This window comes from Gracilinanus agilis, chromosome 3 (assembly GCF_016433145.1).
Source record: "Gracilinanus agilis isolate LMUSP501 chromosome 3, AgileGrace, whole genome shotgun sequence".
Taxonomy (NCBI): domain Eukaryota; kingdom Metazoa; phylum Chordata; class Mammalia; order Didelphimorphia; family Didelphidae; genus Gracilinanus; species Gracilinanus agilis.
In genome coordinates, this window is record NC_058132.1 from 332552330 (window position 1) to 332565468 (window position 13139).

The following is a 13139-nucleotide window of genomic DNA, read 5'->3' on the forward strand; positions in this document are numbered from 1 at the left end:
TCTCTCTCCCTCTTCTTCTTTTCCCCTTTTCTCCTCCTCTCCTCTCCTCTTCTCTTTTCATCTGTCTCTCTCTTCCTCTCTGTCTCTCTTTCTCTCTCTCTCTCTCTCTCTCTCTCTCTCTCTCTCTCTCTCTCACACACACACACACACACACACACACACACACAAATACATTTTTGGCCTGATCTCCCACAAAGTATTATGAAATAAAGGCAACCTGGAATAATTGGCATAGTAAATAATGATACAGTAATAGCTAACATTTATGTTGTATGCTCAAGTTTGAAGAACACTTTCTATTTGTTATATTGTTTGAACCTTATATAATCCTTGGGAGAAAGGAACTATTATTGTTTCCATTTTACAGATGAGGAAACTGAGGCCAAGAGAGGAAAAATTACTTGCCCAGAGTCATACAGATAGTAAATTTTCTGAAGTAGAATTTCAATGCAGGTCTTGTTGACTCCAAGTCCAGTGTTTTGTTCTCTAAGCTATGCTTCCTCCTTGGTGGAAAGAACATCAAACTGAGGCTCTGGGGATCTGGGTTCTAGTCCCTGTAGCTTTGTGTCCTTGGATAAGTTAACTCACCTCTAGGAATCCCAGTTACCTCATGTATAAGTAGAGAAGATTTTGGAACAGATGATCCCTAAGGTTTCTTTCAATCCAATCCGTTAAAGATAATATGCTTATTGGATCCAAAGTAGATGAGATTTAAGTGGTTTGCTCAGAGAAAGCAGTGAAGTAAAGTAGGATAGAACTGGTCTAAAAGGCTCTTATTACTAAAGCAGTTGACTTTTTGCTTGAACTATATAGATCTGTGGTTTAAATCTTCACTGATTTCTTTCAACTCTACCTTCCTTCCCCTTTATATTTTGGCCCCTCCAGCTGTGAGGACCTGGTCTTTGTTTCTATCTGTGCAATGAAGAGGACCTAATTGTTTCCATCAGGTAACTGTTTTAACAGGCTTTTCTTCCAGGTAGATTATCTGTGTGTGAGGGAGACAGACTCTGACCTACAAAGCGATACATCAGAATCCCTGGAATGAAGAGAAGCCTTATGGAGGGATTCTCCGCCATCTACTGAAGTGGCTTAATCTCTGAAAGAAAAAAGAGCCACGTTCTTCCCCCCATACCCCCATCGCTCTCCAAAGGAAAAGTCTGGACATTTTATTCCCCATTAATGAACTGGATGGTGGGCGGTCCTTGCTCAAACCTTCAACTCCAGAATAAGCGAAGACTGAAGTGGAGGTGTGCAGGGCTGTGGAAGAAACCAGGGCATGGGGAGGTTAATTTGAGCTCTGATGTTTCAATAAAACTGCAGTTCCTCTCCACAGAGACTGCCACTCTCATTATCTCTGTCAATCAAATCCTGAGCAGTAGAACTTCCAAGTTTCTCGCTCTGGCTGACAAACTCTCTGTGCATGTTCAAAGGCCTTCCTGGGCTCCTGAAGTCCAATTACCGGCACTCTGACTTGCTTTTGCAATTCTCTTTCTGAAAGCCTTCCAATTGTCATCTGTGAAATCCATTGCAGCTACCACTTGAATAGTTTTGAAAGAGGAAGGCTGTGTCTGGAGTCATGGCTACTTCCCCTCCACCCCTTCATCCCTTATCCTATGATTTAGGGAGATTTCTGAATGGGTGTGATACTCCTTTCCTTCTTCCCCCCATTCTTAATCTCAGCCATTCTACACTGAAGCAAGCTCAGCCATTATAACATCTCCGCATTTTTTATTGAGAAAGCATGCCAGGGAATGAGATTCAGCTGTGTTTTGCCACGACTTTGCAGATGATACTGATTTGTGAATTATGGAAATCCAACATCAAAAATTCTGTGTGATCCCAAGGTGTAGAAACGTGCTTACTTTGGATCTCTTTGAATGCTAAATCTTGCCTTGAAGAAAAAAAGTGTTTTTATTTTGTTTTGTTTTGTTTTGTTTTGTTTTTAATGAAATTTATTGTACAGTCTTTACAATCCAGTTAAGAGAAAGGAATAATAGAAATCGGAAGACCTGAGTCCAATTCCTGGTTCTGCTCTTTACTGGCTATGTGACTTTGGGCAAAACCATTTACAGGCTTTCGACCTCAGATTCTACATCTGAAAATAAGTGAGGTTGGACTCAAAGGGCCTTTCTACTATCAATCCCATGATCTTACACATAAAAAGAAGCTGTTTAATGGAGCTTTTTTCTGAGCAATACAAAATGGGCCTGCATTTCTTTTTTAAATTAATTTGCTTGCTTGCTTGCTTTTATTTTTGTTTTACATTTATTTCTGTGTCATCTTTTTTTACCCTTTCTGATTATTTGGGTCCAAAATACCACATCTTTGAGCACTTGCATTTCATAAAAATAGCCTCTAAATCAATAGTCAATTATATATTATATACACCACTGGAGTAGAGAAAAAGCATGGCTAATCCAAGACAATAGACAATCCTATAGTCACAGATATCTGGCATTTGAAATGTAGTAATGAATGCACAATGTTAAACTTCTATTTGGATATGCACATTGTCCCCCAGACCTACCTTTGGTGTCAAACCCCAGGAATCTCTCAGGATTGAAACTGAGAGATGAATAGGAAGGGGCCCTAAACTGCTACAAATAAATCCCAAGATATATAACTGGGTCTGATACATCCTGTTACAATAGTGACCCAACCATTCTTTTAAAAACCCTAAGGAGAAAACTCTCACTGAGATTTCAGACCACCAACCAATTTTAGTTTGATTTCACAATCTCTGGAGAGCTTTTCTTTCTTTAAATGCTTTGCTGAGCTAACTGTTCTTAAACTTCAAACCAAACTTCAAACACACGGATACCGAAAAATCTTCTCCAAATTCAGGAGTCATTTATAGAAGAGAGAAGCATTAGTTCCTTAGGGGAATAGCCTAGAATTTGAGTGTCAAGTGTAATCAGCGATGTAAGTTTAAATTGAGGTCTCCCTAAAGAAATATTTCAAGACAGATCTTTCATCCCCTTTCATTCATTCAATTAAGCATCCACTATCTACCAGTCAGTGTGCTAGGTTTCTGGAAATACAAAGATAAAAATGAAAATATGTCTAAAGATAAGTAAATATGAAATGTGTACAAAATTACTTCAGTGGTGGTGGTGGTATGATGACTTCTTGTAAGTAATGAAATAAAAAGAGCTCTAATAGAGAGGGAGCTTCCTTTCCCAGTCTTTTCTGAATTGGAGTCAGAAGATTTGGAATTGAGTCCTGGTCTTATCCTTTACCAACCCTCGGGCAAATCATTTAATCTATTTCATTCTCAGTTTCTTCATTTCTAGAATGAGGATAAAAATACTAAATGCAACCCATCTTGTGAGGATCAAATGAAATAATGTATGTACATTATAATAGTAATGTTATTAATAATATAGTATAAAACAGTGTATACAAGATTTACAACCAAGCTTTAAAATACATCCAGAAAGAAAATTTCCTTCACAACTACTCTCTTTGTTACCTTGAGGGGCCTAGAGAGGTGTTAGAAACATAAACTTACAAAGTCCTGTGATTATTAGCCTGTTTACATATTTATTAATGTAGAAACTTTTCCCATATCCTTTCTTAAACTAATGGATAACTGTGATGATGCATCTAAAGGCAGACAAAAGTGCTAGACTAAAGGATACTCCTAGTCTTGCCTAGTCCTAGCCCTTGAAGAGTTCAATTCCAAAACAACTCATTAAAGTTTGATTTCATTTAGGATCGGTCCAATGTCTGAGATTTGTGGTCTGTGCAAATTTACAAAACTGTACACCAACTACAGAATCATCAGAACTATGATACTTGAGTCAAAGAATGGTAGCCCTGGAAGATACCTTAGAGATAGTCTAGTCTAATATCCTCATTTTTCATATGAGAAAACCAAAGCTCAGAGAGAGACAGGCTTGCAGTTAATTAATTGCAGTGACAGGTATAGAAAAGCCATGTCTTTTGTATCCTAGGCCTATTTTTTCCTCATTAAACCTTCTTTAAGTGGAAACAGGAAAATACACTTCATCCTCAAATTTTAAAAGTTATGCCCAATACTAATGCATTCTTTGTGATCTTCTGAATTGGTACCACCATTATGAAAAGCAGTGTGTAATTATGCAATATATAATTATGCAAAGACAGTGACTAAAATGTCCATGCTCTCTGACCTAAAGATTCTGCTGTGAGGGAAATGACCTAAGAAGGTCAATGATATAAAAAAGAAAGGTGCATGGAAAAATATTAAGAATGACATTTTTTGAAGTAGAAAAGAATTGGAAACAAAGTAGATGGCTTTTAGTTAATAAATGACTGACTAAACTGTGTTATATACATATAATGAAATATTGATTACATGTTATAACAAAAGGTGAATATGAAGAATACAGAGAAGCATGAGAAAACATATGAAATGATTCAAAGTGAAATAATAGCCAGGGAAACAATATACCCAATGAATACAACAATATAAATGAGCAATAACAAAGCTATGGCAACTAAATGCTGCAAAGATACAGATTTATATATGGCAGAGGTTGGCCCTAAAGAAAAGATTTAAGAAGGTCTTTTTCTTAACTTCTTTGTAGGTGTGGAAGATTCTGGATGTAGAGTGCAACATATACCATCAGAATTTTTGGAAATACTTTTTGACCTATTAGTTTTTAATATATGATTTTCTAAATTGATTTTTTTCTCTTTTATTCTTTATTATAAGTGATGACTGTAAAAGGGAAAGAGAAGGCTGTAATGCAAAATATAGGTGATATAAAAATAAAAAATGCTAATAATTTTATCTAAAAATAAAAATAATAATTTCTGCCCATACATCATAGAAATACTGGTTTTGAATTGGAAAAGATCTCTGAAGTCATCTAGTTCAATCTTTTTCTGACGTAAATATCTAATCTACAATATCCCTAGAAGATAATCACCCAGGCTTTGTTGAAAGATCTCCAAGGATAGGGAATTCAGTACATATTGAGGAAATTTATTTTACTTTAGCTCTAATTGTTAGAGAATTCTTCATGTAGATTTGGAATTTTCCTTCCTGAAGCTGCCACCAATAGGACCTAGTTCTACCTTCTGGAGTCAAGCGGAATAAATCAAATCTCCCTTCCACTTGATAGGCATTCAACCACTTAATGACACTTCCCATGCCCCTTCCCTCCATATCTTCTCTCCAGGGCAAACAAATCTAGTTCCTTGAATCATTGCTCATATAGCATTTCTTCTCATTATCCTCATTACCCTAATAATTGCTTCTCACTATCTTTCCTAAAATATGATTCTCAGAACCAAACAAAATACCATCGATAACATATATTTTATCAATCAATAAACATTTAACAAGCACCTACTATGTGCCAGGCACTTTGCTAAGCACTGCATCCCCAAGTACTAAGCTTGATCCCTATGAACTTTCATCTGATTCAATTTGTCCATCCTTCTAGCCTGGCAAAATCTTTTTGGATAACAATTCTGTCATCCAGCTCAAAACAACTGGTTTTTTTCTATTCCTACCAGCTTCAGGTTATTTTATGTGTACCACCTATGCTTTTATCTGTCATTGGCAAAAATGATGGACAGAACAAGGCCAATAAAAAGAGCCTGAAGACACTTAACTAGAGATATCCTCTGACACTGGCATTAATTATCATGAATCTCATGTTGCCATTGATTGTTGATATACTCACATCTTGGTTGGACATATCCCAGTAGGGCCTCTCTCCAAATGACATGACTTCCCACATGACGATACCATAGCTCCAGACATCACTGGCAGAGGTGAACTTGCGGTAGGCAATGGCCTCTGGGGCTGTCCATCTCACTGGGATCTTTCCACCCTGAAAAGAAAAGTCCAGACTTTTTATGATATTTTGTTTACCTCATGACAGTCATCATCTTAATTTGTCTGATGTCCAATGCTAATCCCCTTTGGGGATAAAAAGCTTCAGACAGTCCCCAAGCTCTGTAAAAGAATAGATGGTGCTATCTGGCCTAGGGAAAAAAAAAAGATTATAGTGCATCTGAAAAGAAGAAATCTAAGTCCATCTAGTTCAATTCTCCCATTTCACAGATGAGGAATGGATTCAATCTATAAGATGGGAAGTGACTCCAACAAGATAACAGAACTGACAAGTAGCAACCCAGGAACTCAGGCCTTTTGACTCCAACCCTTTTTCCCCCTTATCTTTTTATTCTTTCATCAATAGAGAATTTGGTTAGAAAATTTTAAAAATAAACATACTTTTCTTAAGAGTTCTTAAGAAACCTCCCTCTCCATCTCTCATAAAATTGTTCTATGTGATTTTAATCAATCAAGAATAATGTATTAAGTATGTACTACATGCTAGGAGGCACTGTACTAAGTGCTGGAGATACAAAGAAAGACAAAAACCAGATCCCTTCCATCAAGGAGTTCATATTCTAATGGGAGCGACAACATTCAAATGTCTAGGTACAAAGGAGATATACACAATGTAAGCGGAAGCTCATTTCAGAGGGAAAGTGTTTAGGGGTTATGGTATGTGTGTGAGAATGAGTAGGAGCTAGAATAGGCCTCCTATAGAAGGCAAGATTTAATCAGAACTCTACTAGTATTCTATAGACCTATTGTTAAGTCTACACAAGTTGTAGCTATCTTGAAAGATACAAAGACCACAAAAAAAAGTTTCTCCCTGAACCAGCCTATTAATAAAATACGAAGGGAGAAGATACGCTAGCTTTGAGAGGCTGGAGCATCTTCTCACTTATCTCATCTCTTATATTGATCTGATTGTTTCTACCCAAGAATTTTTTAATGTTTAATAAAATGAAATAATAACATCTCTTAAGTTTCTACATTTTCCAGGTTTTATCCATCATCACTACCTTTCCTATCTTGAGCCTCTCTAATTACCCAGGACAATGCCTGTTATTACTTACATTTCTGCTCTTTGGGGTCTCTTCTCCCTTTGTGGGACACTGCAACTTCCCATATACTTTAGGGATTGTTGGCTATGTCTTTGTCTCAAACCTTTAGGTCCCTGGCTCCATCTCCTTTTCTTACAGTCTCTCTGGAAAGGTTTGTAGAACCTGTCTGGACTTGAAGCCTAGAAGCTGATTTAAAATTGGGAGTCCTTGAATGACCTGAAGTAGGAAGTATACTGGCTAAGAGCCATACTCTGAATCTAGTTTGTGGCCATTTTGTTACATGTATTGATAGAAATGAATAGGCAGGTACAGCAAAAGGTAGTTAGGTGGCACAGTGGATAGAGCACTGGGCTTGGAATCAGGAAGACTCATCTTCATGAGATCATATCTGATCTCAGACACTAGTTGTGTGACCCTGGGCAAATCACTTCACCCTGTTTGCCTCAGTTGCCCATCTGTAAATGAGCTAGAGAAGGAAAAGGGAAACCGCTCCAGTATTTTTGCCAAGAAAATCCTAAATGAAATCATGAACAATCAGGCATGACTTCAATGACTGAACAACACTGGTGGACATAAGATGGCCCTTTTTTTTTCTTCATATAATTTCAGAAACACAGTCATCAGTTCTCAATATGCTTGAAGACAAATTTCAATCCAATTTTCAATTCTTTAGTCCCAACTAAGGTGACAGATCTCCTTTGAAATATTCCCAGATATCACTCCACAATAGCTAGCAAGGTAAGGATCTCCCCCAGCCCCAAAAAGTGTTTAACACTTGTATCTTAATTATCAATAATATGGAAATAGGTCTTTAACAATGATACATTTAAAACGCAGTGGAATTGTGTGTCAGCTTTGGCGGGGAGGGTTGGAAGGGAGGGAAAAAACATGAATCATGTAACCATGGAAAACGATTATTAATTAATTAATTAAAAATTTTCAATTAAAAAAAAACACACTTGTGTCTTGAATATCCCAGGTGCTATTGTGTGTTCAGAGGAATCTATGATTGAGAACTCAAAGAGAACTTAGAGATCGTCTCCACCCCAGACACACACATTTTACACATAAAGAACCTGAAGTGCACAGAAGTAAAAAAAAAAAAAAAAGTACTCAAAGACATAGATAGGAAGGAGAAGAGCCAGGATCTAAATATTACTTCAAATTAGCATTCATCACTATACCACCCTACCTCTAATATTATACATTATAGATATCCGTGCTTATGTTGCCTTATAAAGCTATAAGTTCCATTTGAAAAAAGTATTAGGTCTTTTTTTTTAAACTTTATCTTAGCCCCTAGGTCACTGTTCTATATACAGAAGGTAATTCATAAATGCTTCTTGATAATGAATGAATGAAGCAAATCAACATTGGTATTTTACTCGATATACTCATCTACAATATAAGTTCCTCCAAACTTAAATCGATGTGGACTTCAGCTCTGAAGGGCAGAAAAAAATGTGTCTGCCAGAAGCGGATACTGAGCTGAAGGGGCCTGCTCTTGATTTATCTTCTACCTCTACTAGAAATTGGACTATTTTTGCACTGGCTATTCTCACTGAGCTACTCAACTGTACCAGGAATACTTATTTGACTTTCTCCAAAATACTTAAAAAATTTATAAGTGCTTAATCTGAGCAAGAGAAAGAAAGCAAAGCGTATAATGCATTTTCATCTGAATTCCTACCCTGGGTCTGATATGAATAAAGGAGATAGGGGTTAGACCTCCCCAGGCACACATCCAGCTTTCTGCAAAGAAGACAGTCTTGATTTCCCCTGAGAGCTGCGTCTGGTTTCTACGGTGGTGAGATGTCCGCAACTCAAATGCCAGCAGACATGACAAATGCCTGAAGGGCTGTCTTAGGCTGGAGCTGTGACAGGATGTTCTGCCTGCCCCCTCATTACCTCCCTACCCCAATCCCAAACTTAAATGAATTCCTTAGATATATCTATGTGGTACCCCCCAAAAATAAATAAAAGAAACCCAACTCATCACCCAGATATTTTCAAATGTCTGGATGGATGTCATATGGATTAATGGGAGATTGGCTGGTTTTGCTATTCTTCTCCTAGACATTTGATATGGGAGAGATCAAGCCTGAGTGCCTGCTTCTGTGAGGTTAACCTTGACCCACTAAACAGGTTAACCCAAAAGCATAATAAGAGGGAGTTGTGTGTGAGGGGCTGTAGGTGAGTGTAATAGTGTGCGAATGTGCCTATGTGTAGATGCATGTCAGGTGTGAAAAGGGAAAGAAATAAAAAGAGAGAGGGGGAGAGAGAGAGGTAGAGAGAGGTAGAGAGAGAGAGAGAGAGAGAGAGAGAGAGAGACAGAGAGAGAGACAGAGAGAGAGAAATAGAGAGAGAGAGAGACAGAGAGACAGAGAGGGGGCAGTAAGAGAAAGAAAAGGGGAGAAAGGAAGACAAGAGACTATATATGTGTATATATATGTTTATGTGTATATAAATGTATGCACATGTGTATATATGTGTATAAACATAAATGTGTGTATGTACACACACATGTGTGTGTGTTTGTGTATGAGTGTGCGTGTGCAGTTATTCTGAATTTTAAATGTGTAATTTGGGAATCCAAAGGTATCCTCATTTCCCCTGTTGGAAAGCAGACGCCACAGGCTGTCAGTGACAGCTGTTGGGCTGCTCTCTCTTGCATATAAAGTAGGTGCTTCCAGTCCTTGGAGTGAGGTTGCTCATGGCCCTCCTGCCACCCTGGGCTGTTCGGCATCACTAAGCACGTAAGCTCACCCTGTCACTGGGTCCCGTCTCCTGAGGAAGGTGGTAACGGCCTGGTGAGAGGAGCCACTCTGGGCAGCAGGCTGACAGCTTATCTTGAGCAGCTTTCTTGCTCAACCAAGACCAGCAGGGAGCTTTAGCCTCTGAGTCAAAAATGACATTTGGGGCTAGTGGGAGCACAGTGCTGCTGGATGCCTCCCTGGTCCCCAGTCTGCCTTCTATCACCAGAAACCTCACACGTGAAGAGATGCTTTTGGATACTCACAAGTAATTATTGCAATAATGATTGTTACTTGTCTTCAGTTTTAGTCGAGGGATGATAACCGATCAGCTCATATGTCCACTGAGGATGGAATGAGAGAAAGTAGACTTATATGGAAGCAAAGAGAATTTATATTTGCTTGAAGAACAAACTAGCCAGTGGAAGGTGTTGAATACAGAAACTGATGAGCAAAAGGACTTGTAGTATCATCAACTTTCTATCACATCAAATTGTCATCATTTATATTTTTCTAATTGAATAGTATATATAAATATCGGCCATCTATATAGTTTATATTTAATATAGAGTCTTAAAGAGGGCAAAACATTTCTTCAATTTTTTTCTCTTGTATGTCAAAGTTAAAATAGTATTTTTTAGCTTCTGTTCAGTTTTCAAGTTGCATTGGAAGAATGATTATGTAAACATAGAAACATAGTTTATTATTTCTTCAAAGAGTTGTGGTAGGTTGTTTTATTTATTTTTTTTTGCACATTTCAGAAATTAGTCAGATTGCCTAGATGGGATAGTTAAGTGTTTGTCCTCTCTAAAAGTAGAGAGAGAAGTGAAAATGCCCCTGAAGTTCTATTCCCCTGGAAGGAGCCTATGACATTTTGGTTTCTTATATGCAATTTAATATCTGTGTGGAGCATTCAGCAGAAGAGTGAATATACACAAAAGTGAAATATAGGATGAATTGCTCAAAGAATTGTTTTTAAATGTTTTAGTTACTTTTATTTTTTTTTTTACTTAAAAGATGCACAGAATTAATTTACTTAGAGCTAGGAGGAATCTTAAAGATTAGTTCAATAGTGAAAAACTCAAATAGAAACAGGGCCGTTAAACCATACCCAGAGATCCTTGCAGGAGATGTATTGACTTACAAAATCACATATTAACACCATCTATGCTGTATCACATTTTTATTTATTTAAAAAATATTTCCAATTACATTTTAATTTGGTTTTGGCTGCACTCAGGAGTATTGTCGGCAGCACACAGCCTGCAGGACTGTGTTTGATACTTTTACTTTAAGTTCAACTCCCTTTATTTTAGAGATGAGGAAACCCAGAGAGTTTAAATGACTTATCTATGATTATGAAGATTGTAAGCAGCAGAACTAAGATTTGAATCTAGGTCTTCTGATGCTAAATCCATTGAGTGCTCTTTCCAAAACTCCAAAATCCACTGGACTATTGTGAAAATGTCTTAAAAAGTCATCTAGTCTAATCTCCTATCCCACATTAAACCATCTCCATGCCATGTCCTCTCCATGAGTGACATCTTCTTTCTAATTTTCCACCCCAAAATTAAACTATGCCCTAGAATAGTATCAGGCTTTGACAGACCAAAAATGTCTGCCTGGACCCAGGTCTTCACAGCATTTTCCCAGCCATCTCCACACCATGCCAAGGCTACATTCTTATCCTTCCACAGTTTTCCCTAACTACTTTTTATGTTTTGTTCTTCTCATTTAGAAAATAAGTCTCTTGAAGGCAGAAAATCCTTTGCTTTTTTAAATGTGCCTCCCTGGGGGTGGAGTGCAGCTGGATGGTACAGTGGATATAGAGTGCAGGGCCAAAAGTCGGGAAATCTTATCATCCTCAGTTCAAATTCAGCCTCAGTTTATTAGTTGTGTGATCTTGAGCAAGTCACTTAACCCTGTTTGCCTCAGTTTCCTCATCTGTAAAATGAACTGGAGAAGGAAATGGCAAACCACTCCAGTATCTCTGCTTAGAAAACCCCAGTGGAGTCACAAAGAAATGACAAAGGCTGAAAAGACTGAACAAAATCTATAAAATTTGAATCTCCAGACTTAAGAGTGCCAGGCATATGGTAAATACTTACTATATGTCCTATCTATATCTTTTTCTTTCTATCTTGTCTCTGATTCTGTCTGTCTCTGTTTCTCTGCCTCTTCTTTATAATCTAATTATATATAATCTAATCTATATCTAATAAAATAGTATAATCTATAATATAAATCTAAAGATTTATAATCTAATCTTTGATATGTAGTTTTTCAGCCCTGGTCAAGTACTTTCTATAATAAGGAACTCACTAGCTCATTAGTCAGGTCATGCTATTTTTGAACTAGTTTAACTTTTAGAAATGTTATTCCACTGGTGGAATATTTCATTGATTCTCTTTTTTGAAACAATATAGAAGACAATCCATAGGATCCTCCACATGTCATTTCCTGGCATTCTGCTTTATAGCCACCACCTCAGTTGTGTTGAGTCCCTTTTGTTGACTACTGAATTTCAGACTAGTGTAGTGTTGTTCTCAGATTTCATAAAGGAGCTGATGAGAGAAGGAAAAATGGAGCAATGATTTTGTTCTATGCCATTTAAGAAAATTCAGGAATGACTCTATTTCTGATAGGATTTGAAAGAAGCATCTAGTTTTCATCATTTCTTTGTTTTAAACCTCATATTCCTCTTCCAAAAAATAGGAAAACCAGTAAAACATATGTCTCATACAATCTTCCTTATGGAATTATTGTAAGAAAAGCACTTTGTAAACTATATCATGCTATATAAATGCAATCTATTTATTGGGGTTCCTGTCGGAGATAGAATACTCTACTAGATGGACCATAAGTCTGACTCATTGGAACTATTGATGGCTTTCATCTGAAAAGTCACATGATATAGTGGATTGAGTGCTGGAGCTGGAGGCACAGAAAATTGTATTGGAAGCCTGAATATGTACTAGCCATGTGATTTTGGCCAATTCATTTTCCTTCTCTGAGGTGGTATACTACTAGACTTGGAATTAGGAAGACCCTAGTTCAAGTCTTCCTTCAAACATTTACTAGCTGCATGACCTAGGTAAGTTATTCTCACTTGCTAAATCTTAGTTTCTTCATCTGTAAAATAGAGATAATAATAACACCTACATCCGGGGGTTATTGTGAAGATTAAATATGATAACAACTGCGAAGAGCTCTGCAAACCTTGGAACACAATATAAATGTTAGCACTAATGAATATCTGTGCCTTAGTGACTTCACTGTCAAAGTGGAGATAAGGATGTTTGCTGAAATAATCTCCCAGGGTTCTTGACAGAATTCAAATAAGATAACCTAATTAAAGCATTATGTGTTACTTTTCTTTCTATACTCTCACTTAAAAACCTCATCAGTTCCCATAAATTCAGTTTTTATACCTAAGCAGATGATCCATATATATATATATATATATATATATATATATATATATATATA

At 37.1% G+C, this 13139-nt stretch overlaps 1 protein-coding gene across 1 annotated transcript in view; it reads right to left on the bottom strand.

Annotated features, from left to right (window-relative positions):
• Positions 1-13139, bottom strand: part of EPHB1 (EPH receptor B1) — a 494682-nt gene that overhangs the window by 17265 nt on the left and 464278 nt on the right. Inside the window, exon 13 of the mRNA XM_044669152.1 lies at positions 5679-5828. Coding sequence (XP_044525087.1) covers positions 5679-5828 — 150 coding nt within the window. The remainder of the gene's footprint in view (positions 1-5678; positions 5829-13139) is intronic.